Here is a 27,582-nt window from a genome sequence, read left to right on the forward strand (position 1 = left end):
CAGAAGCAAATTCTTTATAATCGGTGATTGTTGGGGAAATTCGGTTAATCTCAATGCGAGATAATGCATCGGCAACTTGATTTTCGGAGCCCTTCATGTATCTAATATCAGTGGAAAATTGTGAGATGTAATCTAAGTGGCGAAGTTGACAGGGACTGCATTTGTCAGGATTTTGATGAAAAGCGAAAATTAATGGTTTTTGATCGGTATAAATAAAGAAGTTTCGACCTTCAAGTAAATGTCGAAATTTCTTTATTGAAGAATAAATGGCATATAACTCTAGGTCATATGTTGTCCAATTTCTTTGGGATTTATTTAATTTTGCCGAATAAAATGCAATTGGTTCCCATTGATTGTCGGACACTTGATTGACGGAACCACCTATAGCGACATTTGACGCATCCACCCACAAGCTTAACTGAGCCCCAGGAATAGGGTTACGCAAAAGTGTGGCATTAGAAATAGCTTCTTTTGATTTTGTAAATGCAGCATCTGTTTCATCGTTCCATTCTAATTGCTCATCTGATTTTTGAGCATTGGAGCGAGGATGTTTTTTTACGATTTTTGAAGTTGGATTAAAGTTGTGGGCTTGGGAAAATTTAAAATAGCATTAACGCGGTCAGAAATTGGTTCAAGACCATCTTTAGATACTATAAAGCCTACAAATTCTAATTTTGAAACACCAAATATACATTTAAAAGGTTTGATTGCTAGTCCATAATGGTCAAGTCTGGAAAATAGAGCTTCAAGATGTTTAATATGCTGTTCAAGAGATTTTGATGCAATTAATATATCGTCAACAAAAGCATAGACACCATCTAAACATCTGATCACCTCATCTATAAATCTCTGAAATGTGCTAAAAGCATTACACAAACCGAATTGCATCCGTGTGCTCTCGAAGAGTCCAAAAGGTGTGGTTATAACTGTTTTGTGAACATCTTCGGGAGCAATCGGAATTTGGTGGAAAGCTTTTACTAAATCCATGCGAGAAAAAATAGTTGTTCCGTGCAGCTGACTTGTAAAATCAACAATGCTCGGAATGGGGTATTTATCTTTTTTAGTATGAGCATTAAGTGCTCTGAAATCGCGAAACCTGATGCCAGTCATTGCTGTTCTTTTTCGGAACCATGTGTAGCGGAGAAGCATAATTGCTGTTGGATGGGCGTATGTGACCCAAATCCAACATATGCTGGAATTCCATTTTTGCTATTTATAGCCTATCAGGAGCGAGACGTCGAGGTTTAGCATATACAGGTTGACCAAAAGTATCGATATGATGTTGTACAGAATGTTTAATAATTTTATCGGGGCTTGGAGATTTACTGATTTTAGGAAATTCACTTAAAATTTTAGAAAAAAATATCATCATTTACAATTGATTTGATAGAATAAATATCAAAATTATGAAATACACAATGCGTATTTAAATGAGTTTCAATATCAAATAACTTACGTTTTCGAAGATCCGGTTTTAAATTAAAGTAATGCAGAAAATCAGCACCTATAATGGGGGTTGAAACATTGCATATTGTTTATTGATACCTCGTCCAGCTCTATTCAGGGCACACGAGAGTAGAACAAACATTCTACAGACAAAACATACATAAAACACAAAAAATTACATTTGCAGCAAGTATAAATGACATATAAAGAAAAAATTAAAGTATGAAAATATTTACAACATTAAATGCAAAGGCATAGTGAAATGCCTCAAACAAATGCATATTTTAGAATTTTGAAAGAATAAATGCAGAGCATTGCGACATCGAGATACGCATAAGAATTTTGATACACTTGTTAAGTACGAGAAAGTAAATGTAGATTAGTAACTGGAAAACATAAGTAGATTATTTTGACAGCTGTCGAAAGTGTAAGGCTCTCAAGGAGGCTGGATAGCAAGAATTTTGACAGAAAATATTAAATAAATAAAAAATAAAAATAAAAAATAAGAGTCAGCTACAAAACGTCTGCAATGAGGAAAAAGTTTATAAAGTTTCTCTAGCGATAGGTATATTCAAGAGACATAAGTGAATAGATTGAGAAGTGGCAGAGAAGTTATAGCTAGAAGGTGGTAACATTTAATAATCATTAGAACGAGATCGTAATTCAAGGAGGGCCTGGCGATGCGCAGGGCAAGTGATGTCTGAGGCTTGCTGATAAGGATTATGGCTGGTTCCAAAAAAGGTATTGGTGTGCCAACAGTTGATGCAATATTTTTCGTCGGAGTGACATTCATTTGTGTGATGGTCGCCTCCGCAGTTAGAGCAAGTGGCGAATTCTTGAGTGCAAGAGTGGGTGGAATGATCAAGACCTTGACACCATGAGCAGCGTCGAAGTAGAATTCTTTTTTTGACAATGCATCTGTTCAAGCCAATGTAGACGTGTTTTGTCCTCAGGAGTTGTTGAGCAAGTTTATGCGATACATTGACAATGAGATGTTTTTTGTCAACATGTTTTTTGTGAGGTATAGACTTTGTGTAGGTGATGGTATTATTGTCAAATGATGATTCACTGAAATGCTGGAGGATGTTGGATATACTGTTGCCATCAAAGAGAGCTGGTGCATTCAGAATTATAAGTGAGGTAAGGCGTTGTTCTTTGTCGTGGAATTCGAGCTTATTTTTTATGCTATTTGTTAATTTATTCTTTGCCTCATGATCGTGAAACTTAATTTCGACGAAATTCTTTGTCTTGAAAACCTTCTTCACAATTGGTAGCGTTGTAGAATCATTTATGATTTTGATGATGTCATCACCAGATCTATCGTCTTCAGCAGTGATGATAATAGGTGCGGGTGGAAGCTGTCTCTTGGCGATTTCGCTATAAGTTGGAGTATGGCAAGATTGTTTAAGCTCATCTAGCTGGTCTGATATCCTAATAATTTGTCGCTCTAAGTTCTTAATATGTGTTGGATCAACTTTATCTGAGAGTGTAGAAATACGATGATCTAGTTTTTCTAGTTGTTGAATTTGTAGGTATGATGAAGAGGACTGGCAGCTGAACAAGGTTTTAATTTTTTGGATTGCCTCATTTCAAGCTTGTCTCTGAGTAATTGAGAGTTTGAACTTATCACCATATTTGCTCTCTACATTTTTAACGATTATGCTGATTAATGTGTCTAATTCGTGAGAATTGTCAGGAGTTGGCAAAATTGAAGCAGATGGAACAGTAGTGTTGGCCGTTGTCGGTAATGGGGAAGATAGAGAGGTAAACTCATGATCGATATTTGTGTTTAGAACGTTGTGAATTGTTTCGCTGAGTGGAGATAAAATAGCCCGCGGTAGAGTATTCGTTGGACTATTCAGCACTGATTGTTGTGACATAGATAATGGATCGGCCTGAAGATGTGAATTTTCTTGAAAAGGATTAAATGGCGATTTAGCCGATATTTGGGATAAAGAAGATGTTTGTGTTTCGCTAACGCCTTTAGCTTCTGTTTGTTCTATGTGAATTGGAAAATGATGGCCAGTTCTGGGTAAACCTGCTAGATTGCTGTTTTGTTGAGTTTGAAGATTTTGGCTGATTCTTACAGCTTGCTTAAAAGGAGACTCAGACGAATTGTGAGCTGAAGGGAGATAACTTTTGAGACGTGTTAATGAGATGTCACGAGGCGGTCTAGATCTGTCAGAATTGTTCACTGGTGTTTGTTGATCAATTATAGTGCTTACTGTGTTCATGTTGGAAGATGTTGGTGTAGCACTGATGCCTTTTGCCTCTATTAGGTCTCTGCAGACTGGAGAAAGGCTACGAGTTCTCGATGAACCTGTTAGATAACTAGGAGGTGGAAGACTAGCATTTGAAGTGTGCTGTGGTGGCTCCCCTCTACCATAAAGTCGTGGAGTGTTATCCACAGCAATTGTCCGATGAGAGTGCTTAGAGTTGCTTAGCTTTGGAAATCTGGTTCGTTTGTTCATGTTCCAGAAGAAAGTAGTTGGATGTTTACAAGGAGATGGACAAGTTATAGGTGTCAAAATAAAGATTTATGAGAAAATATAGTAATAATTTTTTAAAGATCTAATGGCGAGGGTGAGTCTTGACCGAGCCTCCAAAGAGACCCATTTCAGAAAGATTATTAGGATAATTATTAAGAACAGATGATCCAAGAGAGTAAAGAATATTTTTGATGATATTTGATGATCTCCGATGTTCCATTGATGAAATTGCATGCCGCCGCCAGTTAAACAAATAGCGATGTCCAATGGGCCATGTTAGCCTCAAACTAGAAAGTACGATACTTAATTTTGTTGAGTTTGTTGAAAAATGGCCAGATCAGTAGTTAGTTAGTGAAATAGTTGATAAAGACTATTAAAAAGCAATACAAAAAAATTTCTTTTTCTTTTGTTGTTGATACAAACGAGAATTATAATGAAATAGCAATAGATGTGCAGAAATCCTAATAGAAAACAAAAAACGTTAAAAGTGGCGCTAGGCTGATATTGAAAACCCCATTGGTTGATGCGTAATGCACACACATTAATGTATAAACTGGCCGCGGTGTACAAGTATTGAGAATTGCCTGATGAAAGATTGACGAGATACAGTAAGGATAAATTAAGATAACTAATTATGCATCAGAATTGGCGATAGATAAATGACATGCAAGATAGGTAGTGGTTGGCACTGGGAAAGGATGGTAATATCAAGAAATGTGCGAATTAAAAGGAAATAGGCCATCGCTATGTTAAATAACAAATATTAAAAGCATTAAAAAAAAATTTAAAAAAAAAAGGTGGAAAAAATTTGGTGATACTAAGTGTATAAATCTATTAATAAGTACCACTGTTGACGAGTTGACCTGGGAAATTCCAATGGTTGATAGTATCCATAATCTTCTATCTAGTTGGTACGTGATATTACTAAGTGACGTAAAGCTATGTGGATGTATGCAAATTTAACTTGAAATATATTATGTGAGAAAAAACATCATTTAAATACAAAAAATACATATAAAAATCAAAGAAAGCACTCAGAGACAACAATAATAAAGATTTAATGGTGCTCGTAAAATAATACTAAATTATAAAAATCAGGGCCCTAACCTGTGTAAGATGATATAAAAATGATCTGAAATAACTTATGTACAATAAAAATCATTAAAAGGAAGATTTGTAAACACTAACTCTGGTATTAGCTAATAACAACATGGAATAAGAAAAACTATTAAAATTAATTAAGTCCATTAACAATTTAATAAAAAAAAGGATTGATAGATGTGGCGTGATAAGAAGCACTTAACTGTGATTGGAATCATGAAGTTTGTTTACAATTTGTTATGGGGAATAGAACGCCAATAACATGGAAAAGTGATATATCTTTGGAAATCGATATAAAATCAGAGGATGGGTTGAAAATTAAAAGCAGGGTGTCCGGCAATTAAAGACATTTGGGGGAGAAACATATTAAAAAAATTAAGCCGAAATAACAATTAAAAAATATTAATTTAAGTATCCAAAATCAGCGTTTACAAATGGCGAAAAATTATCACAGCGATAGCCTATACCCAAATACAACATAAATCTAAATGATACTGTTATAAAGAGCACCGGACCGCCGGAAAATAAAATTTTACAAAAATGAAAAGATCATCGTCTGAGCGAATGAAATGACGTATTATTAGGCGAAAGTGAAAACGTTTAAATAAAGAAATTTGATGTCAAATTTAGCGATAGAATCCGTTAGCATTGAAATACATGTTAATATGGCGGTCTGGTACTCTAAGCCTAAATCAATGGAACATCGGAAATCAAAATCTTAAAAAATTAAAAATTAGGCCTCCCAGAGGCTGGAAAAGACTCACCAGTAATGCCAGAGGGAATTACATTTTGTATTTGATAAGAATTAACTCGAAAAAAGAGATATTTAACGCTTTGAAAGCTATTTTTTTAGGGCTCCCAAAGGAGTTGATGCTGCTGCGGTAGGAACTAGATCCTCTTCTCTGAAACATTGCATATATAAAAAGGATACACAAGTTGTCTTCGTAGACTTAAATCAATGGATAATAATTTCCGCTTATAAACATTAATGGAAGTTCCATTAGCAGCAATGAATGTTTGAGTTGGAGCAGACATTTTATCTATTTTGAATGCTGGTATAAAAGAACAGTTGCTTCCCGTGTCCACTAGAAAGGATAAATTACTTTTCCGATCTTTTACAAAGAGGCGACGAGAGGTGAATGGCGAGGCGTATGTCGCCGCTACTCCTCTCCGTTGTCGTTTAACACTGTAAAATTACAGGGGGGGTACACATTTATGAGCTTGCTTTCGAGTTAAATTTCCTATGATACCAACAGAGTCTGTTAGAACTTGAGCTTCTCTGTCGAAAATTATTTCGATATGGAGAGCGAGTAACACTTCTGGATTGTCTCAAAGACATTTTAGCAACTTCTTCTCTCAAATGTTTTCAGCATGTAAAGAATTTTGAGAGGAAACAGCACTTACTTGTGGAGGTGATATATCCAAAACTTTATCGGCGATTTCAGCAGCTTTTAATGTTGAGAGATCTTGTACTCATTACAAAATAAATTGTGCGTTAGAGGGTAGTTGTTGCAGAAATAATTCTAGATGGAGAGAATTAGATACGTTATGGTTTTCAGCTCTTCGTTGCATCACGCGAAGGAGTTCGGAAGGCTTGCGATCGCCGAGTTGTTAAACGGCTAACTACCGACGAATCTCTTGCGATTTTGTCTCGCCACAACGTTGAATAATTCGCTCTTTTAATTTTTTGAAAGGATCTGAAATGTCCGGCGAAATTATTATGTCTCTAACAACCATGGCAATTTCTGGAGGTAAATTAGCAACACAATAATTATATTTGGTTTTGGAGTCTGTAATGGCTTTGGGCGTTGCTAATTGAAAGGTGGATTCAACCATGGTGAACCATAAGGCGGGATCCGTAGGAATAAATATTGGAATTTTTACAGCAGCAGTTTCAGTCATTTTGAACGAAAATAGAATGTCCGGAATGAAACGAGAAAACGAAAGTGCAGAATCACATCAAAACAAAAAAAGAATGTTCGGAAGTCGCCATTTAAGTGAATGTAGTTAATGTTTGTTCATTCATAAAATGATCTCCAAGCGTTCAACAAAAAAACATTTAATGATAATCAGAATCACAACATAACGAGATACAACAAAACAACAACTGGCAGCCCAAAACGAAAAGGACCTTCAAAGTAGATGTACTACCATCTCCATCAGAACTGTCAGAACAACAGCTGATGAGAGTGGAACTTATAGTTGGGCTTACTTACAAGATAGTAGTCAGGGACGTAGGTAAGGGGGGTGTTCAGGGTGTTCAAACACCCCCCATTGTACAAGGCAATTTTCCTTTTTTTTAATACTATAGATAATTTTTCCGTAAGTTTAGAAAAATTTTAAATTTTTTAAATATTTTATTTTTTGAAAAAAATGGAGAATTCCCATGACATTTTATTTTAAGGATTTTATTAGTCTGTAACAGAAATAAAACAATCCTTCCTGCTTCATTGTTACCCATTCATCAAGAGTGCAATAAACGCTCCTCTCCATTCCTTTCCTCATTGATTTACCCACCCACAAAACTTCTCCCCTCAGAAAAGTAGCCAGCTCATATTACTTTAAGGGAAAATTTCCTTCGAATGAGCTCTATCTTATCTCATCTACTTTTTGAAATATCGGCTATACACAAATCCCATTTACGGTCATAAAGTGCATGCCTCAAACAAAGAATTCTCTTGGATTTCTAGGACTGCATATATATGTTAACCTTTTCAGGACATAAAACTTCCTTGGCAATTTCTTCGGTCATTCTGTCTAGAAACGTTGTCTTTGACACTCATCCTTAAGGCTCTTCGTTTTAGATTTTTCTTTTTGTTTAATGTAGCATTTAACTATTTAAAATTTCTTTTCACCTTTTCTTTCTGATTAATTTTTATTCGCTAATTTCATCCGTTAATTTTAATTTGTATTGTGGAATAATGTTCCTGTAAATAAAACGTGATCTTTTATTGGCGATAAAAAGAACTTAAAAAATATTGGAGGAAAGCAAATATTTGTTTTAAATCAATCTATGCTTTTATATTATATATGTAACATTTAAACTGTACAACAAATAGATTTATTTAACGAATTTGATTATTCATGCACAATTTTATTTTTAATTCCCAATTTTTGTTCTTATTTTATGATTTTGAAATGGGACTAAAAAATTTTTGAAATTGTAAACTGAAAATTGAAACAATTTATTATAATTCAGTCAGAATTGAAATGTCTATGTTACATTTAATTTTATAATAAAACACAAAAATTTCATAAATGAATAGCTGAGAGTAAGTAATCATTCAAACTGTCTTAGTATAAATGAGTAAGTGTAACTTAAAGTTTAACTATTTTTTAGAAAATTAAAAAAACTTTCTATTACTATCCTTTCTTGGGATCTTATTGCAAGGGAAGTTACTTATGATATTGACAAATTTTTAACGATAATACTCCGTTGCATAATCAAAAGTAACGATATATGTTACAGTTTTGTAAAATTAAAACAAAGATCAACAAACCTTTAAATTATCATAAAAATTACTGAAATTGTTAATTGAAAAACATTCAGTACTTTCTAAGAATGATTTGAATCAGCTCAAATAAATTTTTTTCTTTTTTGTCTACTTAATTTTATATATATTTATAGCAGAGTTGAAAACCCTTTTTCTGTACCTATTATATGCATAGACCTTGCCTATGCATATAATCGTTTAAAAAAATATAAGCCAACTGAAATTTAGTAAATGATGAATATTTTATCCTAGTGCAACAGATTAACAGGAAACCTTCACATCCACTTATTAAATAATATCAGTTTAAATTACAAAATATCAGAAAAGTAGCGAAAAGTTTCTAATCCATAATGAAAAAAAAAATTAATCAATAATAAATTTTTCGTAATAATAAATTCAACGTAATTCATAAATTATCCGTATAATTAAGATTGTAACAATATGCTCTGAACTAAACGAAAAATAAAAAATATGCATTTAATACTTATTTTTAGTGATTATATATGCAGTAATACATACATATATATATATATATATATATATATATATATATATATATATATATATATATATATATATATATATATATATATATATATATATATATATATATATATATATATATATATATATATATATATATATATATACATATATACATATATACATATATATATATATATATATATATATATATATATATATATACATATATACATACATATATACATACATATATACATATATATATATATATATATATATATATATATATATATATATATATATACATACATATATACATACATATATACATATATATATATATATATATATATATATATATATATATATATATATATATACATACATATATACATACATATATACATATATATATATATATATATATATATATACATATATACATACATATATACATACATATATACATATATATATATATATATATATATATATATATATATATATATATATATATATATATATATATATATATATATATATATATATATATATATATATATATATCTTTCATGAGTATACTATTGCTTAGTAATTCCTTATAATGAATGCTGGTTTTCTTTAAATTTAAATGAATCAACTGAAAAATTTTATGTTTAACTTAGGAAAATTTTATTAAAATTCAGATCACTTAAAAACGAATCACGAAACAGATATGAAAAATTTATCATTGCAATCGCATTCAGTTTTTCATAAATGATTTCAAAATTTTTATTTGTTAACCATAATCTTGTGTAAACAGTGTAAGCAAATAAAATTGACAATAATTAAGCTGCACTAAACTAAGTCTGACATTGAATAAAAAAAATCAAGTTAAATAAAAGAGTAAACTACCTTAAAAATAATGCTTTAATTTCAAGAGTTTAAAGATATTTTATGCTTTGACTTGAAGTATCCAACTAATTATGATTTATTGTCAACACAAACTAATGAAAAAAATCTTTGTTCAGCAAAAAGTTTTAATATTATTAAAAATGTAATCTATTTCTCTTAAAAATAAAATTTAAGTAGAAATTGCATTAAAAAAATATCATAAAGTCATAATTGTCGTACATGATACAAACATTTAAGATCGGAATGGTAAGAATATTAATTATATTTCATTCTATGGTGAAGCTTAGACAGGAGTTGATATATATATATATATATATATATATATATATATATATATATATATATATATATATATATATATATATATATATATATATATATATATATATATATATGTACACACATTTTTGGAAATTATTTTATGAGTTCTATTTACTTGCAGCTTATGCGCAATAAATAAAACTTATTGTTTTTCTTAATTTTCTCCGTGATTTTTTTGTTTTCATTTATTATGCTATATATATATATATATATATATATATATATATATATATATATATATATATTTCAACCCTGCTTAACTATAATATATATATAATATGTGTGTGTGCGTAATTTAAACACATAATGCATTATACTGATTAAGTAACGAAAATTTTTAACGAAAATTTTTTTTAACGAAAATAATTAATAACACAAAGACTAACTAAAAATGAAATGGAACATGGAAATAAAAGCTATAAAATTGCAAATTGCAATTTTTCTGGCACCTGAATGCCAAGGAATAATTGCAAACTGCTAAATGCTTGTTAACTATTGTACATTGCTCTCTGTAAGGTATTAACTAGAGTTACTTTAATAAACGAGTATTTTTTTTATATTTAAAAATATAGTATTCCAATCCAAAAGGTTTAAAATTAAAAAAAAGAAATTCCTATGTGTCGTATTTTCTGAAAATTACCCATGTATTCTACTTCGTAAAGAATTCATTTTTTTATATACAGTGAAACCCCGCTATAGTGAACCTTCAAGGGACCGAAATTTCGGTTCACTGTAACCGGGAGTTCACTATATCCGCTACATAGGCACTTTAACTAATGGCTCCCAAACTCCTCCCTTTTATTACACATTATTCAAATAAATGACTGAAAAATATTATGTAGCAGCAAAAAATTTGATATTTTACGTTATTTCAAAAAATGTGTTACTCGTCGTTTTGCGTACAAAAAAAAAAAAAAAAAAAAAAAAAAAAAAAAAAAAACACTTCCTGACTTTTAGATAATTATTCCTGAATTTCCGTTATTCCGCTTTTTAAACCTGTCTAACCTGTCATTCGAGCACATAAAAGTAGTCTCATAAAATCGCTTAGCAAATTCATCGGCATTTGTCCATATACTGAAAAATTGCGGCTTCTTCGAATGGTGAACCACTTCAGTAATGCTTCTTCAACATTCTTGTGATCTGCTTTTCTCAACTTTTTTCTGCCATCTAAATTTTTTTCAGGAGCAGAAATTATTAATTGCCTATTTTTCCATAACTGCATATTTGGATAGTTTATCCTTCAAATATCAGCTTGATTGCACCCATTTTCAATTTTTCTGATTATGCCCATTTTATCATCAATGGAAAACGTTTACCGCTCGCCATGGTTAAATTTGAGACATTTGTTTGCAGGATTTTTTTAACTGAACTAAGAGCAAAAAGGAGTTAAAATGAGTGCCTTATCAACACATGGTGTCCAACCCTTTGACTAATTATGAATAATTACTCATTTCCTCTGACAGAAAATGCGTATTGATCCCACTGACTCTTTACAGGTACATCATCTGCCTGGGTTGGAAACATTTGCTTAGTTTGTTTAGGGACCGTTGTCAATATCCTATTGTGCTGCTCTAGTGTGACGTAAATGAATTACAACTGCAACAATTAAAGAAAGGAGAGAAATTGTTGTTTTTAAATTTAAATAAATATATAAAAAGTTCCCTGTATTTGTAATTGCCTCTAACTTTGATGTGACGTAATTAACTTAGATTTATGTTCAACTCTTATGCCTACATTGATTCAATTGATTGATTTGTTCATTTACGTCGCACTAGAGCTGCACAATGGGCTATTGGCGACGGTCTAGGAAACATCCCTGAGGATGATCCGAAGACATGCCATCACAATTTTGATCCTCTGCAGAGGGGATGGCACCTCCCGCTTCGGTAGCCCAACGACCTGCACGCGAAGTCGAGCAGTTTACGGTAGCACAGTTTAACGAGGACCAATACCGCACACTCTCGGTTCCTACGCAGACTGATTCAAGTGGTCACCCACCCGCACACTGACCGCAGCCAGTGTTGCTTGACTTCGGTGATCTGCTGGGAACCGTATCTTAACGATCTGTCCACTGCGGGACGAAAGTGAGATAAAAGAAGTAAACAAGAAAAAATGCTTATCGCTACATTCCCCTCTGTAGATGGTTTTAAAAATCGGTATATGTATTTATTTCGAAGTAGAAATTTCAAAATTATTGCAAAAAAAAATGAAGAAAAAAATCAGTCGAAGACAGAAAAAAGTTCATTATATTCAACTTCTTCACTTTTTTGGTTCTCTATATCCACAAAAAATAACATTATACGTGTATAGCAAGGCACGGGATCGAACATTTCGTTCACTATATCCGGGAGTTCACTATAAGCCGTGTTCACTATAGCTGGGTTCGACTGTATTACTTTGGCTGCTTAAACGCAATATAATTTGCGGTGAATAGATGAATTTTTATTGATATTTTATACGTGAATTTTTGACAATAACGGTGGTTTTGTTTTAATGTTCTTTTTATTTAAATTTCGATTATTTCCCAATCGAAGAGAAGCGATCAACGACGTTTATGGCTTGTCTTTATTTTGATCTTCATTTAGATCGCTGGTTGTGATTTTTAGCTCTTAAATGAAGCTTACCGCGAAAACTTCTGTATTAGATTATTTTATCACAAATAAAAAGAGCTTACTTGTATGCAGGGGCGTACGCAAGGGGGGGGGTTTAGGGGTTTAAACACCTCCCTTGAGCTCAGACAAAGTGAATTTACAAAATAATACAGACAGAAATAAAAATTTCAGTAGAAATTATGCTGGCTATTATTTTTTAAGACTATATATTTTTATTTGCCTTATGCCTACTTTTTCTTCTCACGGTATTTCTCAGAATACTGAAAAAACATTTACTATAATAGAGTTGTACTTTTGAAATCAAATTCACGTGATACTGTTATGGGCGAGCCCCGATCGCTGGTTCCTTTCTGTCCTGCCAGTCGCGATAGTTTTCGAGACTAGCTGGCATTCGCGAGGTCTGGAATCCTAGACGTTCGGTCGTCTTTGAGACAATTCGAGAATTTTGTAGATGCTGTAAAAAAAATTACATGAAAGGGGGAACAGGAGTACAGTGGAGTTAGTCAGACTAAGAGTTATCTCTGCCGCTTGTCTTTCGGAGCTTGTTTCTAAATCTGTTTTGTTTTGGAGGCACTGTTCTCGTTGAAGTTATTCATTCCAGCTCGAAACTTTGAGATCGTAGCTTAGCGGATATTTCTGTGCCAATATATATGTATATATTTTTGCTGTTCTTGGATCTTTAGGATGGCAAAACGCAAGAATTTAACGATTTTTAATTACTTTGAGAAAAAATCACGACCTGAAATTAGTGAGGTGACAGCATCTAGTACCAATGTAAGTTTTTCTGTTGAACAGAAATGTGATACTTCCGTTGAAGAAAACGTTTCTAGCGTAACAGAATCTGATGAATGTGAAAGCAGCCCTCAAAGTGTTACTTCCCACCCATATGACATTGAACTTTTTTCAGAAGATAATACATGCGAGGATAAAAAACTGAATATACTTAAAAATGTTTGGGAACCCAATACAGCATTTGTTTTTCCTGAAAAAGGAAAAAGAAAATTGAAATTTCAATACAAATGGCTTTATCGCTGGAAATGGCTTGCATATTCAGAGGTTAAGGGTGGCGCTTTTTGCAAATTTTGTGTACTTTTCGCCCCAAGTGGAGTCGGTTCTGGAAAGCAACCTTTAGGCCAACTGTGCAATGTAAAATTTGACAGCTGGAAAAATGCTGTACAGCGATTTTCTGAACACGAGAAATGTCTTTCTCACAAAAAATCGATCTAAACTGCTGGGACATTAAACGATATTTTACTTGGAAAAATGAAACCTGTGGATGAACAAGTTGACAGTGCAGCAAGCAGAAGAAAATTAGAAAATAGAAAAAACATCACTCCAATCATTGAAACCATCCTATTTTGTGGAAATCAAGGTCTCGCTATAAGAGGACATAAGGATTTGGGAATAATTGCTGAACAACCAGGTGAAGAGAACGGCGGAAATTTTCGGGCATTGCTTCGTTTCCGGAGTAAGAACGATTCGACTTTTAAGAACATTTTAGAGTCAAGCAGAAAAAATGCTCAGTATACCAGCCCTCGATTTCAGAACGAAGTTATTGAGGTTTGCAATATTTTAATCCTGCAAAAACTAGTCAGCAAGATTAATGATGCAACTTGCTTTTCCATTCTTGCAGATGAAACAGCTGATTTTGCAGGTATAGAGCAATTATCGTTATGCGTTCGATATGTCGATAAAGAAAATTTTAACATCACCGAACAGTTTTTGCAATTCATTCCGGTGCATGACTTAACCGGAAAAGCAATAGCAACAACAATATTAGACCAATTACAGTCTATGAAAGTTGATATAAAAAAGTTGCGTGGACAGGGGTACGATGGTGCTGCATCAATGAGTGGAAAAATTAATGGTGTACAAGCCCACGTAAGAAGTATTCTCCCATCAGAACTCTATGTACATTGCTCTGCTCATAGCCTCAATTTGGCTGCATCAAATGCATGCGAAATAACTGGCATTAGAAATTGCTTAGGGACAATTAAAACATTATACGACTTTTTAAATACGCCAAAAAGACAGCATGCCCTATCTTCAGCAATAGAGGAGATGGAAACCAGCTCTAAGAGGGCGAAAATTAAACAGCTATGTGCAACCCGTTGGATGGAAAGATACGACTCAGTAACCGCTGTGGTGGAACTTTTCGAGTCTATCGCCAAAACACTACAAAAAATATCAGAATGGAAGGATAAGGAATCAGTTACCCAGGCTAATTCTTTACTGTGCACAGTATCTAATTGCCAGTTCGTAATATCTCTTTTGTGCATTTACAAAGTTTTCACCATAACAATCCATCTCTGTAGATACCTACAAAAAACAAGCATAGATTTGATAGAGGCAGTGAGTCTTGCAGAAGATGTCATTAAAGATCTAATATTAATGCGTGAAAATGCCACTGAAACATTCTCTGAAATATTCAGCTCTTCTTCTCTTATGCTAACAAGCATTGGATCTTCCACTTCCATGCAAATCCCTAGAATATCGGGAAGACAGAAAAATCGCGATAATTTTCTTTCATCGACACCGGAAACATATTTCAGAGTTAGTGTTTTTATTCCATTTATAGAAAATTTTATAACACAATTAGACTTAAGATTATTATCGCATCGTGATATTTTGAAAGGATTTCAGTGTCTTCTACCTGCCGATCCTTTCATTTGCCAACCTTCAAACATAAAGGCCTTTGAAGCATTAGTGGAATTTTACGCTCAAGATTTGGATACCTGTAAAGAAAGCCTTAAGTCTGAACTAAAACTCTGGTATAAAAGATTAAAAAGGATTAGTGAAGACGGAGGTAGTGTTCCAAAAACTGCGGCGGATGCTCTTGGAATGTGCAATAAAGATATAACACCAAACATTTTCAAACTCTTAGAAATATTGGTCGTTCTACCTGTTTCAACGAGTGCAGACGAAAGATCCTTTTCGACTTTACGCCGTTTGAAGACTTATTTACGCAACTCAACGGGAAATAATAGAATGAATGGATTGGCGCTCTTAAGCATTCATAGAAAATTTACCCCAGCTGTAGAAGACATTTTAAACAAGCTTGCAAGAAAACCCCGTCGTTTGGATATTACTGTATAAATCAATAAATTTTCAGCGTGTCTGCATACTGGTTTAATTCCCTATTTGTTGGTAAGTTATTTTTTTGGTTAAATTCATTGGTTTTCTATGGAATATTCACATTTATACGATTATTATTTAGGTAGCTGTTACAGTATGAGTAGTTTTTTCTGGCTTGATTTATTCCTACTTTTTAATAAAAATAAAATATTTTACCTCTTATTATAAAAAAAATTATATTCTTAAACTTAAAAAATAAAAATAAAATTTAACTAAACAATGTTGTCTAAAGAAAAAGTCAAAATTGTCTAGCTGTATAAATTAGGGAAATAATAGTGCTTTATTACATACTCGAATTTCTTTTAGTAATTTCTGAAAATTATGAACCCCCCCCCTTGGAAAAATTCTGCGTACGCCACTGCTTGTATGTATGTCACTGGTTTAATTATACTACATTTAGATAATAAATTCCTCAATCACAAAACACCCCCCCCATGAAAAAACTATACCTACGTGCTTGATAGTAGTGTATTTTATTTGCGCTCGCAGCTTCACCTCATTACATGTTCTGGGAGGATGAATCACTACAGCACCATTAGCGGCGGAGACGTCTATGGTTCTGCGTCAAGGGTAGACAAAGCAATGGACGTTTTGTGGATTGATCACTCTGCTGTAAACGGCGTCGAGTGGAACGCGCAGACACTGGATGATGCGTTACAGACTAAATGTGCTGTGCTACGGTTTGTGATGTGACTGAGAGATCAGTCATTGCCATGCGCACAATTCGCCTGTCATATCGTGAAGTGGTGCACTGAGGTGGATGCAATCGAATGCATCGATCCGTCGTACCCTCCTGCATACAACGATCACATATCCGCGTTACAGTTGTTAGGTTTCGTCACTGATTTCCCTGAAAGATAATCCACAATCTTGGTAGGCCACTATACTTCCTCTGTCGAACTCGGATACTTGATTAAAAGATGATCGCTGTTTTTTTTCTATAGGCATCGTTTTTTTTAAAAAAAACCACCGGAAAAATACAATTGCCGAACTTCAAATCGTCGAAATCTCCAAGCCTTAAATAGCGCTTTGCGAAGACATGCCGGAAACTACAGATCTCTTAGCCGTCAAAAGACGTTACCAGGGTACACCACGGGGAGGTAGATCTGTAAGCGTACCCCAGCGTTTTGACTTTTTACTTTCTTGTTTTGTTCCTATGTTTTTGCTTTTTCATGTCAATTACCTCTGCCATTTGAAATAAATAAATAAATAGCGCTTTGAAGTGGCGCCACAGGCGCGCGTAATGTTCGTCTGCGCTGAAATTCTAATCATTTGCATATCTCACCTCCGCTAATGCATGTTGTAAATATTATGTTATTTGCATGCTTCCTTCAGGGTGTTGCATTTATGGTGGCCAGCAGTGTATATGAAAAAGTATTTTAAATATCTGAGTTTTTTAAACGAAGGAAAAAAATTGCAAATCTTAATTTCTGAACTAAATTTTACAATTCAATTTCAATAAAATCATTAAAAATGGAATACGGATTAGCTTCATAAATGTCGTTGGCCCTCAACAATCCGAAAATACTTTTTAAAAAAAACCGACCCGGGTTCGCAAAAATTGACTGGGTCTACTCTGGCAAGCCCTGTTAATTAATATAATTATGTCAGTACTTATATTATAATAATATTGCTTTTTTATTATTTTTTATTGATAGATTTTTAAAAAAAAATAGATAAATAATTGGCACTATTGGTATGCATGGTATTTTCTACACTAGGGAACGCTGCAAGCTCAATACCGCCTATACTTCCGGGTAACTGTTTCCGGTGTATTTTAAAGTCATTTGGCTCACAACGTGACTATTGTATCTTGAGATTTTTGCAAAATGTGGTATTTGATTATTTATTATTTGTGTTTATAATGCCAACAATACTTGTGTTAACAATGCTAAAGGTGCTAACTCTAACGTAAGATGGTGCACAGCTTGCAACAAGAACAAACAGTAATAAACAAATGGAAAGAGGCCAAATCAGGACTACCAAAAAAGTGAGCTATTCAAAATCTAGCAACCATGTCATCTATTTTAACAATATATCTTTAAATAACTAAACAAATTCTCACTCCAAACTCACCAGAATTACTTAATAGCATTAATATCTTATGAAATACGGCAGATTTGAGCTCAGAAATTATCTAATTTACTTCTTTTATTGAAAACAAAAGCAGTTGCAAACTTGCTAACCGGAACTAGAGCAGGTATTGAGCTTGAGATTGTTATTGTTTACATTTATATTGAAAACACCATCCATATGTATATTTAATGATAAACAATCATAGTATTTTTATGCTCCTTAATTTTTCAAAAAAGTCCTTAATTTTTCCTTCTTTGAAAGAGTGGGAACCCTGAACACAAAAGCGGACTTTTCATTGCTGTTGATCGTGACGTCATTGGTAAGTACTTTACTTTCGTCGCACAAGAGTTGCAGAATAGGCTATCAATGGCGGTCATGGAAACATCTCTGAAGCTGACTTGCAATTATGGGATGGCCACTTCCTCAATTTATGCACTGATCTGAAAGGGAAGGAATCCAGATCTCTATACCCATGGTACTGTTTAGCGACAGAACTTCGATTCCATAGATTTTACGAGCACGTACACTTGGTGGAGTTGAGAATTGAACCCCGGTATCCTTTCAGACTTGAGTCCGATTCTATAACCACTGGGCAACCACTGCTTGATCATGACATAACAACGAATGCTATATCTTACCTTACCTATCACCATCTACAACGAATGCGGTTTACGTAAAAAACCATCTAAGCTTAAAAAGAGGTCTGTAACAATCTGCTCTATTCTACTCACATTACTCTAATCCAAAACCTTGGAAAACAATATAAAATCCCTAAATCGGTTGTCTTAGGGTTTTCAAACGTTAAAAAAAATCCTTGAATAAAGCTAGTCTTAAGGGAAAAATCATCATGAAATTTTCATTGACAGTGCCATTTAATCTTATCGATGGTGTGATGTTAGTTAAAACGTTATTCTTCCGTGACGTCACTCTTCCAAGATTGTAGCATGGCATGTCTCTGCTTTTATTAGTTTTATACAGGGTGGTCCCAGATTCATGGTACAAACTTTAAAGGTAGATACAGCACATTGTAACAATCATTTATTGTATAAGAATGTATTCTATTCCCTCTGGCCTGAACTTATGTCATTGAGTTGAACAGCAATGTACGCTGCAGCCAGACTATGTAGCTCATGTGCTATTTACAGATAAGGTGAGGTTTATTAAGTGGACAAGAGAATCCACTTGCAATGCGACCACGTGCGTACAATGATTCTATGTGTGAATGTGTAGACTGATATAGTAAACGACTTTTTATTCGGCTTATACTTACTACTGACGCGATTTAATGGTAAATATTACCTCATTTTTCTGGAACAGGTGCTACCAGAACTGCTGCAGGATGTTCCGATCGCCACTCATCACCGCACGTGGTTTCAGCTTGATGGGGCCAAGCTCAATTCAGCAGCGATGTGTGCTTACTTGAATGCCACGTTAGAGGCGTGGTGGACAAGTCCCTTGGCCACTTTGATCTCCCAATTTATCGAAGCTCGATTTCTTTTTATGGGGACATCTGAAGAATCTTGTTTATGGGACTCCATTTGACTCAGATCTCGTTGTTCGAATATCCGAAGCTGCTGCATGTGTACACCAATCACTCCACTGAAGCTTTCAAGCATGTATCGCTACTGGTGGATGCAATTTTTAACAGTTGCAGTAAACATTACACTTGTCAACGACGCTTTCAATTTACACTTTGTTTATCCTTTCGTCTCTTATTATTTGGGTTTGCACCTCATCGCATTATTTGCGACTATTGGTACAATGTCCTGTTTTTACTTTTAAAATCTGTACCCGGGACCACCTTGTATTTAATTCTTTTCAGCTTTTAATTACGTAAATAAATTCTCTCTCTTTTCCATCAATTTACATTATTATTCTGGGGAGTAACGTTTTTCATCAGTCTGAGTTTTTCTTAGTTATTGGAACTTAACGATTTATATGTGAAAATATGGTTTTCATTATTCTGGGGGGTAACCTTTTTCATCAGTCTGAGTTTTTCTTAGTTATTGGAACTTAACGATTTATATGTGAAAATATGGTTTAAATTGCAATAATTATTTCTTTCATTTTAATTATTTGATTAATGAAAAAATAAAAGAAAATGTATTCCTTGTAAAATAAAAAATATATCCTGTACTCAAAAAGAGGATCTACGTATTTTCTTCGGTTTCTAACTCGGAAATTTCTATAATGAGAAAATTCTTGATGAGTGCGAAAGTGTTAATGCATTTTTTTATATTATAGGTAAAATTAACTTTTCATTACTGCTTAATTTGTCAAAATAAATAGAATGCAACTGATTACTTACCTTATATTTAGAATAAATGTAGGTAACACAATTATGACAAAATAATTTTTTTAATTTTAAAAAAAAGTCTTTTAATGAACCCAGTAATTCCAAATATAATTTGTTAAAACATAGCAACAAATAAATATTATAGTTATAATGACAATTATTAAATTACATCTGCATTAGTACAAAACAGATACGACATAATAAAATTCAAGTGTTTTTTAAATGCATTTGCTATTTGAAGCGAGCTTTAGCATTTTCCTGGTTGGGTAATGGATACGCTGCCTCCTTTCAAACGATGACAATTAAAATTCAGTAGTGCAGGAGGGTCTAAAGGGTGTTCCAGCAGAATCATCCAAAACCAAGAAGGGGAGTAATTATCGATCACTCTTTCAAATTCAAAGTTGGGGTGAAGAACAAGTCGACGCGAGGAGGCAGGAGTATCGCCCCTTATTTGCCAAATATTAATTCTAAACCCACGCCAGCAAATTATGCGTGGCGAATAATGTCTGAGCTCAAATCTGCTGTAAGATATTAAGAAATTCTTCTAAGTTTGAAGTGAATATTCTTTTAAGTTATTCATAGATGATAGTTAAAGTAGGTGGCATGGTTAAAAGATATAGAAAGAATTTCTTATCTGGCAATTTTGATCTATCCACTTTTTACTTGTCTATTACTCTTTGTTCTTGGTGCAAGCTGCGCACCACCGTACGTTAGAGCAGTGATTCCGAAAGTGGTCTATATCGACCCCAAGAAGGCGATGACAACCTGCAACCTGCTTTATAACGATTATTTCTCTCAAATGACAATTCTTACGTCTTGAAATGACAGGTCTTCAAATGACGATACTTATAACGATTCTTCTTTTAACACAAATGATAAATCATTTAACAAGTACACGTATACAAGAAATACTTCTCTAGAGAGTCTGAAAACTATAAAAGCTTTCAAAAAAATAAAAATTAATTAACAATATATTTTCTAGAAAAAAGGTACCTTTGTATTATGTCACTGAGGTAAACATAAATCATCTAATTTAAATATAAGAAATTTCATTACTAAACTGCTTCACACATTGGCAAATCGAACAAAGGATTTCTAAGGAAGCAGAGAAAACTTCGATAAATGAAAATCTTACAGAACTTTAGAAATCTAAACAAAAACGAACTATGTAATTAAAATTTTAAAGCGTAATAAAATTCATTAATCTTTTTTAAATGTCATGTAATTTTTTTTTAAATAATGCTTTGAAACATACACTAATGTTATAAATCTTTAATTAATCAAAATTACCTGCAATTAAAACTTCCATCATGATAAAATATGAAATCCCACGCAACCAAATTCATAAAATGGCTTCCTCCGAAAAAAGCTTTTCCTTCAACAGCGCCAAAGAGAACTTTACTTTGGCGAGTAAGTTTGGCACAGTGCGGATTAGCAATCAATATGGGGTTACAAGAAGATTGATGGAATTTAAAGTAATTTTCTTCACAAAAGCGAGCGTAAAGCTCACTTCACCCAGTCACCAATTCCTAAAATGACCAAAAATCATCAGAATTAGATGAATCTTCTAAGTGGTGGGCGGGTAGAAATAGTTATCAATAAACGTAAACAGATTCATGCAAAAAATTTAAGCAATTAAATGTGTCTTAGATTTATAATGTTGAAAACACCCGTATTTTGACTAAATTTATGTGAAGTGTATTCATAAAAATATTAATTAAGTATGTTTTCTTGAAGATAATCATATTTTATTGCACCATCTTCTTTATATTGAAAAAAAACCCCTCATCTTTTGGAGTAAGAAAAATCAGCAAAAGAAGAAACATCTTTGTTGTTTAAGTGGATAATATTCATGCTGCATAAATAATTTGGTATATTATAAAAACATTAATTATGCTTTCTTATTCTAACATTTTAAATGTGATTAGTTATTTGTTTGTTAAATCTTCCCAGACAAAAAGTGTTTCTCACTGTCCCATTGATGTAAATTGAATAATGTGTCATCATAAATAAAAATTCATAATTTTCCACATGATAAAACTGTAATTTTTGGTTTGTAGGGTGTAAACTCTATTGATTGTTTAAAATTGTTTAATTTTTAGTTTTTACGCACTTAGAAAATAATAAACTAAATGAATATTTTTAAATATAGTCGGTGTAAGTGAAAATTTTTGGTGACTTTTCACTTGCTCCTAGCTAACCGAAAAGTACTGATAAAATAACGACACATATTTTGAAATTTATTTAGTAATATTTCTTTGTTTTTACTTGCTATAAATATTTGAAATACCTATAAATTTATTTTGAAAATAATGTGACTGAATAATAATTATTCTTTTAACAAAATTTAATATCAATATAACACTAGATGTCACTGCACTAGAGTATTATGTGATTACTGCTTTCTTTATCTCAAATCATTGTTTCAAATTTGCATTTCGGAGGCTCTGTTTTCCGTATCGATTTCTACATCAAAGCATCATCATTCTAGGCTGTGACTAACGAGGCACTATAAATTTTTGAGGTATTAGGCGGGTAAAAATGGTAAAAAATTGACGTAAACTAATATCAGTCTCCGGTAACATGCGTTTTCCAGTTAGCATATATTATAAACCCCTATGTTAGACCTCGTGGTAAAATTTCAGATGCCAACGAATGTCGATACTTTTATTTTATTAGCATCAATATTTGAATTTGGAGCTAAATTTGCTCTTTTGTTATTAATGACATATTTTCATACTGTAATATTTTAGCTGTTTTATAACTAAAATTATAGGCAAGTAAAAGGGATTTGCATTTATAAAGTTTAAATATACCCTTGAACAAAAGTTATGACAATATTTATGGAAAATATTTATTTAATTTGTTTTCAACAATACTATTCTATGACACTATCTTCTGTTTATTGTAAGTATCAACTGATTGAAGAAAAAGAATTTTTTCGAAATTAAACAGTATCTTAGTAGTAAAAGTGAATAGATGCTTAAGTAATATAGTTAATTAAAAAGGTTATGGTTGTTTTAGCATTTAAAGTCTAAGCTATGCACTGTATGTTAATTATTTACATACAAACTTTTAATTTGAGATATAAAAGAAATTGCAATATTAGTTATTTAAAAAAAAATGTTATTTGAAGTGTTTTAAGTTATAGTTCTTAACCAAGATTTTTTTTAACCACAGATGCATAATTTCATGAATTTTGCCGCATGATTGCCAGTACTGAGGTGACATGCTGAAAGGACCACATAGTATAAGAGGCAGGGGCTGAGCGAGGGAAGAAAAAGAAAGAAAGAAAGAAAACATTAATTTTGAGGAACTATTTTCCTTAATAATTATAATAATAAAAAAAAGAAAACTATTAATATACTTCTTCACAACTCTTTGAGACTAATACTTTTTTTAACATGACGCTTACTATTTACAGTTAATACATTTATATCTTAACAATTAATTAAAATTTACAAAACTTATCTTGATAACATATTTTTGCAGCTCAAATGTATACAAATCATCTCCCAGCATGTAATAATAAATTATATAAAATGGTCCTAGTTGGTAGAAAATTTTTTAAATAATTTCTTAATGGTTATCCTGCAAGTTGTAAACTTTTAAATATTGTGATAATTTTATCTATTTGATCATCAGATCATTTTGAGCCATTAAATTAAAAATTAATGATTTTGTTTTAAGACTGCTCTGTAATTTTGAACATGCCAAATTCATTCTGGTAATGAAGTCTTTCGACTGAAGCTGTTGTTATGGGTACTATTAAACTTAGGGCAAATAACTTAGTTTCGGAATAAGTGTTAGAAAGTGTTCTTCCTTTCCTGATTTTTAAAATTCTTGAATAAAAATAGAGTTGAGTTATTTTTCACATTGCTTTTAAAAACGAATTGCTATGTGTGATTCTGAAATTATGCAAATAAAAAATACGGTTCGTGGTTTACAAATCGAGATGTGTGGTTTCTAAATTTCGAGAAGACTCATAACCTATGATTTTTAAAATGTGTGAATATGAAGCGCAATATGTGGTTTTTAAATTTCGAGAAGACTCACGACGTACGATTTTTAAAATTTGCGAATATGAATAACTTTATGAGCTTCTTAAATCGTGTGACAATGACTCACAGTGTATCATTCTTGAATTGTGAGACGAGCAAGAACGTATGATTTATTAAACGGCAGAACATTAATCGTTTACATCTCGTTAATGTTAATACAAAATGAAATGTACAATTTTGAGTTCGCATTAATACGAATTATGGTGTGTGACTTATAATTTGCAAGAAGAATCAAAACTTATGTTTTTTAAAACGTGTGAATACGAATTGTGATGTGTGATTTTTAAATAATGTGACAACAAAACGAATAGGTTAGGTGTGTGTTGTTAAATTTGCCTGTGTTCATGGGACTAAAGTAATAGGTAGAATTTGGTTAGTCGTCCCTCCCATTTGTTTTTGTCTCTCTGCTCTGCACCTTGTAATAGGTACGTGTACAAGTAATAGGTACGTGTTTTGAATTATTTTTTTGCAAAAGGGACCACGATTAATATAAATTTACACATCTTATTTTTAGAACAAAAAATCATTGAAGGTGATATCTTTCATATAATTTGTGCATTGTAAAAGTTGCCATAATTTGAATTTTGATTTTACAGCAATAAAAGTATTTATTCAAGTTTTAAATACTCTATACATTATATCAAGACACATATTTAATTTATTTGTTTATTAGTTTTTTTTATTTATATATATTTTTTTTTCAGATTTGTTTTTCTTAAGTTGGATACAGTAGCCAGTATTTCGTGACACTTGATGTTTACCTTAGATTCTTTAAACTAGTTTCTACTGCCACTGTGAAAAGTTGAAGAAATTGGTTTACATTGCCTAAAGACTATAATATTGTGTGGTATTTAAAAACGATGTCTAATTGTTGTTCATTCATTCCATTGTATAACTTATATGTATTGATAATAGTTTAAACACTTATTATGCTTAGTTACTGATAATAATTTAAATACTTCTTTTAGAGTATTTTAATGTAATGTGTAGTAATTTTCACTTACATCAGTTACTCAATCAACAGGAAAATATTATTCTTGTAAAATTACTGTTGTAGCTTTTATAAAAAAATTCCAGGTCTTAACCGTAAACTAATGCTGAAAAGTCTAAAACAGTAATAGAAACTGAAATCTAAGTCAGTACACACTTATATATCCTTATCATTACAGCTCATATAAATATCTTCAATAACATAATTAAGCTATATAAAAGTTATTAGATCCCAATCAGTATAACTCACAAAGTATAATAATGCTCCAAACTCATACAGATAACATCTTTTTGAGTATGTAGTAAGAAATTTTCAATGAAAATGAATTCAAATCAACACGTTGGCACACATAGTAGTGAAAAGCCTTATTCTTCTGACCTATGTAATAAAAGTTTCTCACAAAAGAGAATATTGTCTACTCACAGATATGCTCTTACTGGTGAAAAACCTTATTCTTGCAGTGAATGTAATAAGAGTTTTTCAAGAAAGTCAAGTCTGAGTTTACACATTCGTAATCATACAGGAGAGAAACTATATTCTTGTGGTATATGTAATAAAAGTTTTGCTTGTGGCACTAAACTCTCTCAGCACAGCCTGGTTCATACTGGGGAGAAACCTTATTCTTGTAGTGCATGCAATAAAAGTTTTTCACGGAATGCTCATCTAACTGATCACAGTCGCACTCATACTGGTGAAAAGCCTTATTCTTGTGAGATATGCAATAAAAGTTTTTCACGGGAGACAACATTGACTGAGCACAGACGTGTTCATACTGGTGAAACACCGTATTCTTGCAGTGAATGTAATAAGAGTTTTGCACAACAGTCAACACTGTCTATACACTATCGCATTCATACAGGAGAGAAACCATATTCTTGTGATGTATGTAATAAGAGTTTTTCAAGAAAGTCATCACTGACTTTACACATTCGCAAGCATACTGGAGAGAAACCACATTCTTGTGGTATATGTAATAAAAGTTTTTCACGTGAAAGTACACTGTCTGTTCACAGCCGGGTTCATACTGGGGAGAAACCTTATTCTTGTAGTGCATGCAATAAAAGTTTTTCACAGAAGTCGCATCTAACTGATCACAGTCGCTCTCATACTGGTGAAAAGCCTTATTCTTGTGAAATATGCAATAAAAGTTTTTCACAAAGGACAGCATTGACTGTGCACAGACGTGTCCATACCAGAGAGATGCCTTATTCTTGCAGTGCATGTAATAAAAGTTTTACAACGAAACAAAACTTAACTGCACACCTTTATACAGGACAGCATTTGTCCAGATACAGCCGTGTTCATACTGGTGAAAAACCTTGATCCTGTAGTGTATGTAATAAGAGTTTTTCAAAAAGGAAGAATTTAACTGAACAGTTGCACTCATACAGGAGAGAAGCCTTATTCTTGTAGTATATTTGCTATAAGAGATTTTTGTTGAAGATAATTTTGACTCATCACATTTGAACACACTGATTCTTGTTACTTGTGTAATAAAAGTTTTTTATCGGGGCATGTTCTGTTCAGACATAGGCATGTTCATAGTGAGAAACCTTTTTCTTGTGGTGTATGTAATAATAGTTCTTCACAGAAGCATAATTAAACTATACACAGTCGCACTCTTGCTGGTAAAAAACCTTATCCTTGTCAAAAATGTAAAAAAAAACTTTTTCTATAGAAAGTGTACTGTCTGTGCACAATCATATTCATACTGGGGAGAAACATTATTCTTATAGTATATGTTATAAGAGTTTTTCCTGAAAGGATCTTCTAACTCTGCACAGTCAAGTTCATTCTATTGAAAATTCTTATTCTTCTGAGATGCGTTAAGAAAATTTTTACTGAAGTTTACCCTAAATGTCATCAGTTTTGTTAATACTATTGAGTGTAAAAATTAGTAATAAAAGTTTTATTTTTACATTATAGTGGTTTAGCTGTCCATATAATGTTTTAATGTGTTTTGAATTCTTATTCTTGTAGTTTATATGTAAAAAGAGTTCTGTGCAGAATGTAATTAAACAGTTGTGGCTAAAGTAAAAATAGTCATTCTGGAAAATCTTTTTTTAGTTAGCTCAATAAACGAAACCCTCCACCCCCGGAGAATCTCCGTCCACAACAGGAACATAAAGCTCTGGGCCCTGTTTTATGATTTTTGTTTAACTGTAAGATTTTTTGGATTT

At 32.4% G+C, this 27,582-nt stretch overlaps 1 protein-coding gene across 3 annotated transcripts in view; it reads left to right on the forward strand.

Annotated features, from left to right (window-relative positions):
- Positions 1-27,322, forward strand: part of LOC107436153 (uncharacterized) — a 39,670-nt gene extending 12,348 nt beyond the window's left edge. The window contains exons 1-2 of one of the 3 annotated variants that reach the window (XM_016047747.5): positions 21,838-22,221; positions 25,116-27,322. In XM_016047747.5, the coding sequence (XP_015903233.3) occupies positions 25,718-26,725 (1,008 nt within the window). In that variant the 5' untranslated portion in view covers positions 21,838-22,221; positions 25,116-25,717 and the 3' untranslated portion in view covers positions 26,726-27,322. Of the gene's footprint in view, positions 1-21,837; positions 22,222-25,115 lie in introns of those variants that run through there. The other 2 variants (XM_087163176.1, XM_087163177.1) reach the window with 2 other exon arrangements.
- Positions 27,323-27,582: the final 260 nt, after the last annotated feature.

Source organism: Parasteatoda tepidariorum, chromosome 5, assembly GCF_982258835.1.
Source record: "Parasteatoda tepidariorum strain Cologne lab strain chromosome 5, Ptep-v5.0, whole genome shotgun sequence".
NCBI classification, from domain to species: Eukaryota; Metazoa; Arthropoda; class Arachnida; order Araneae; family Theridiidae; genus Parasteatoda; species Parasteatoda tepidariorum.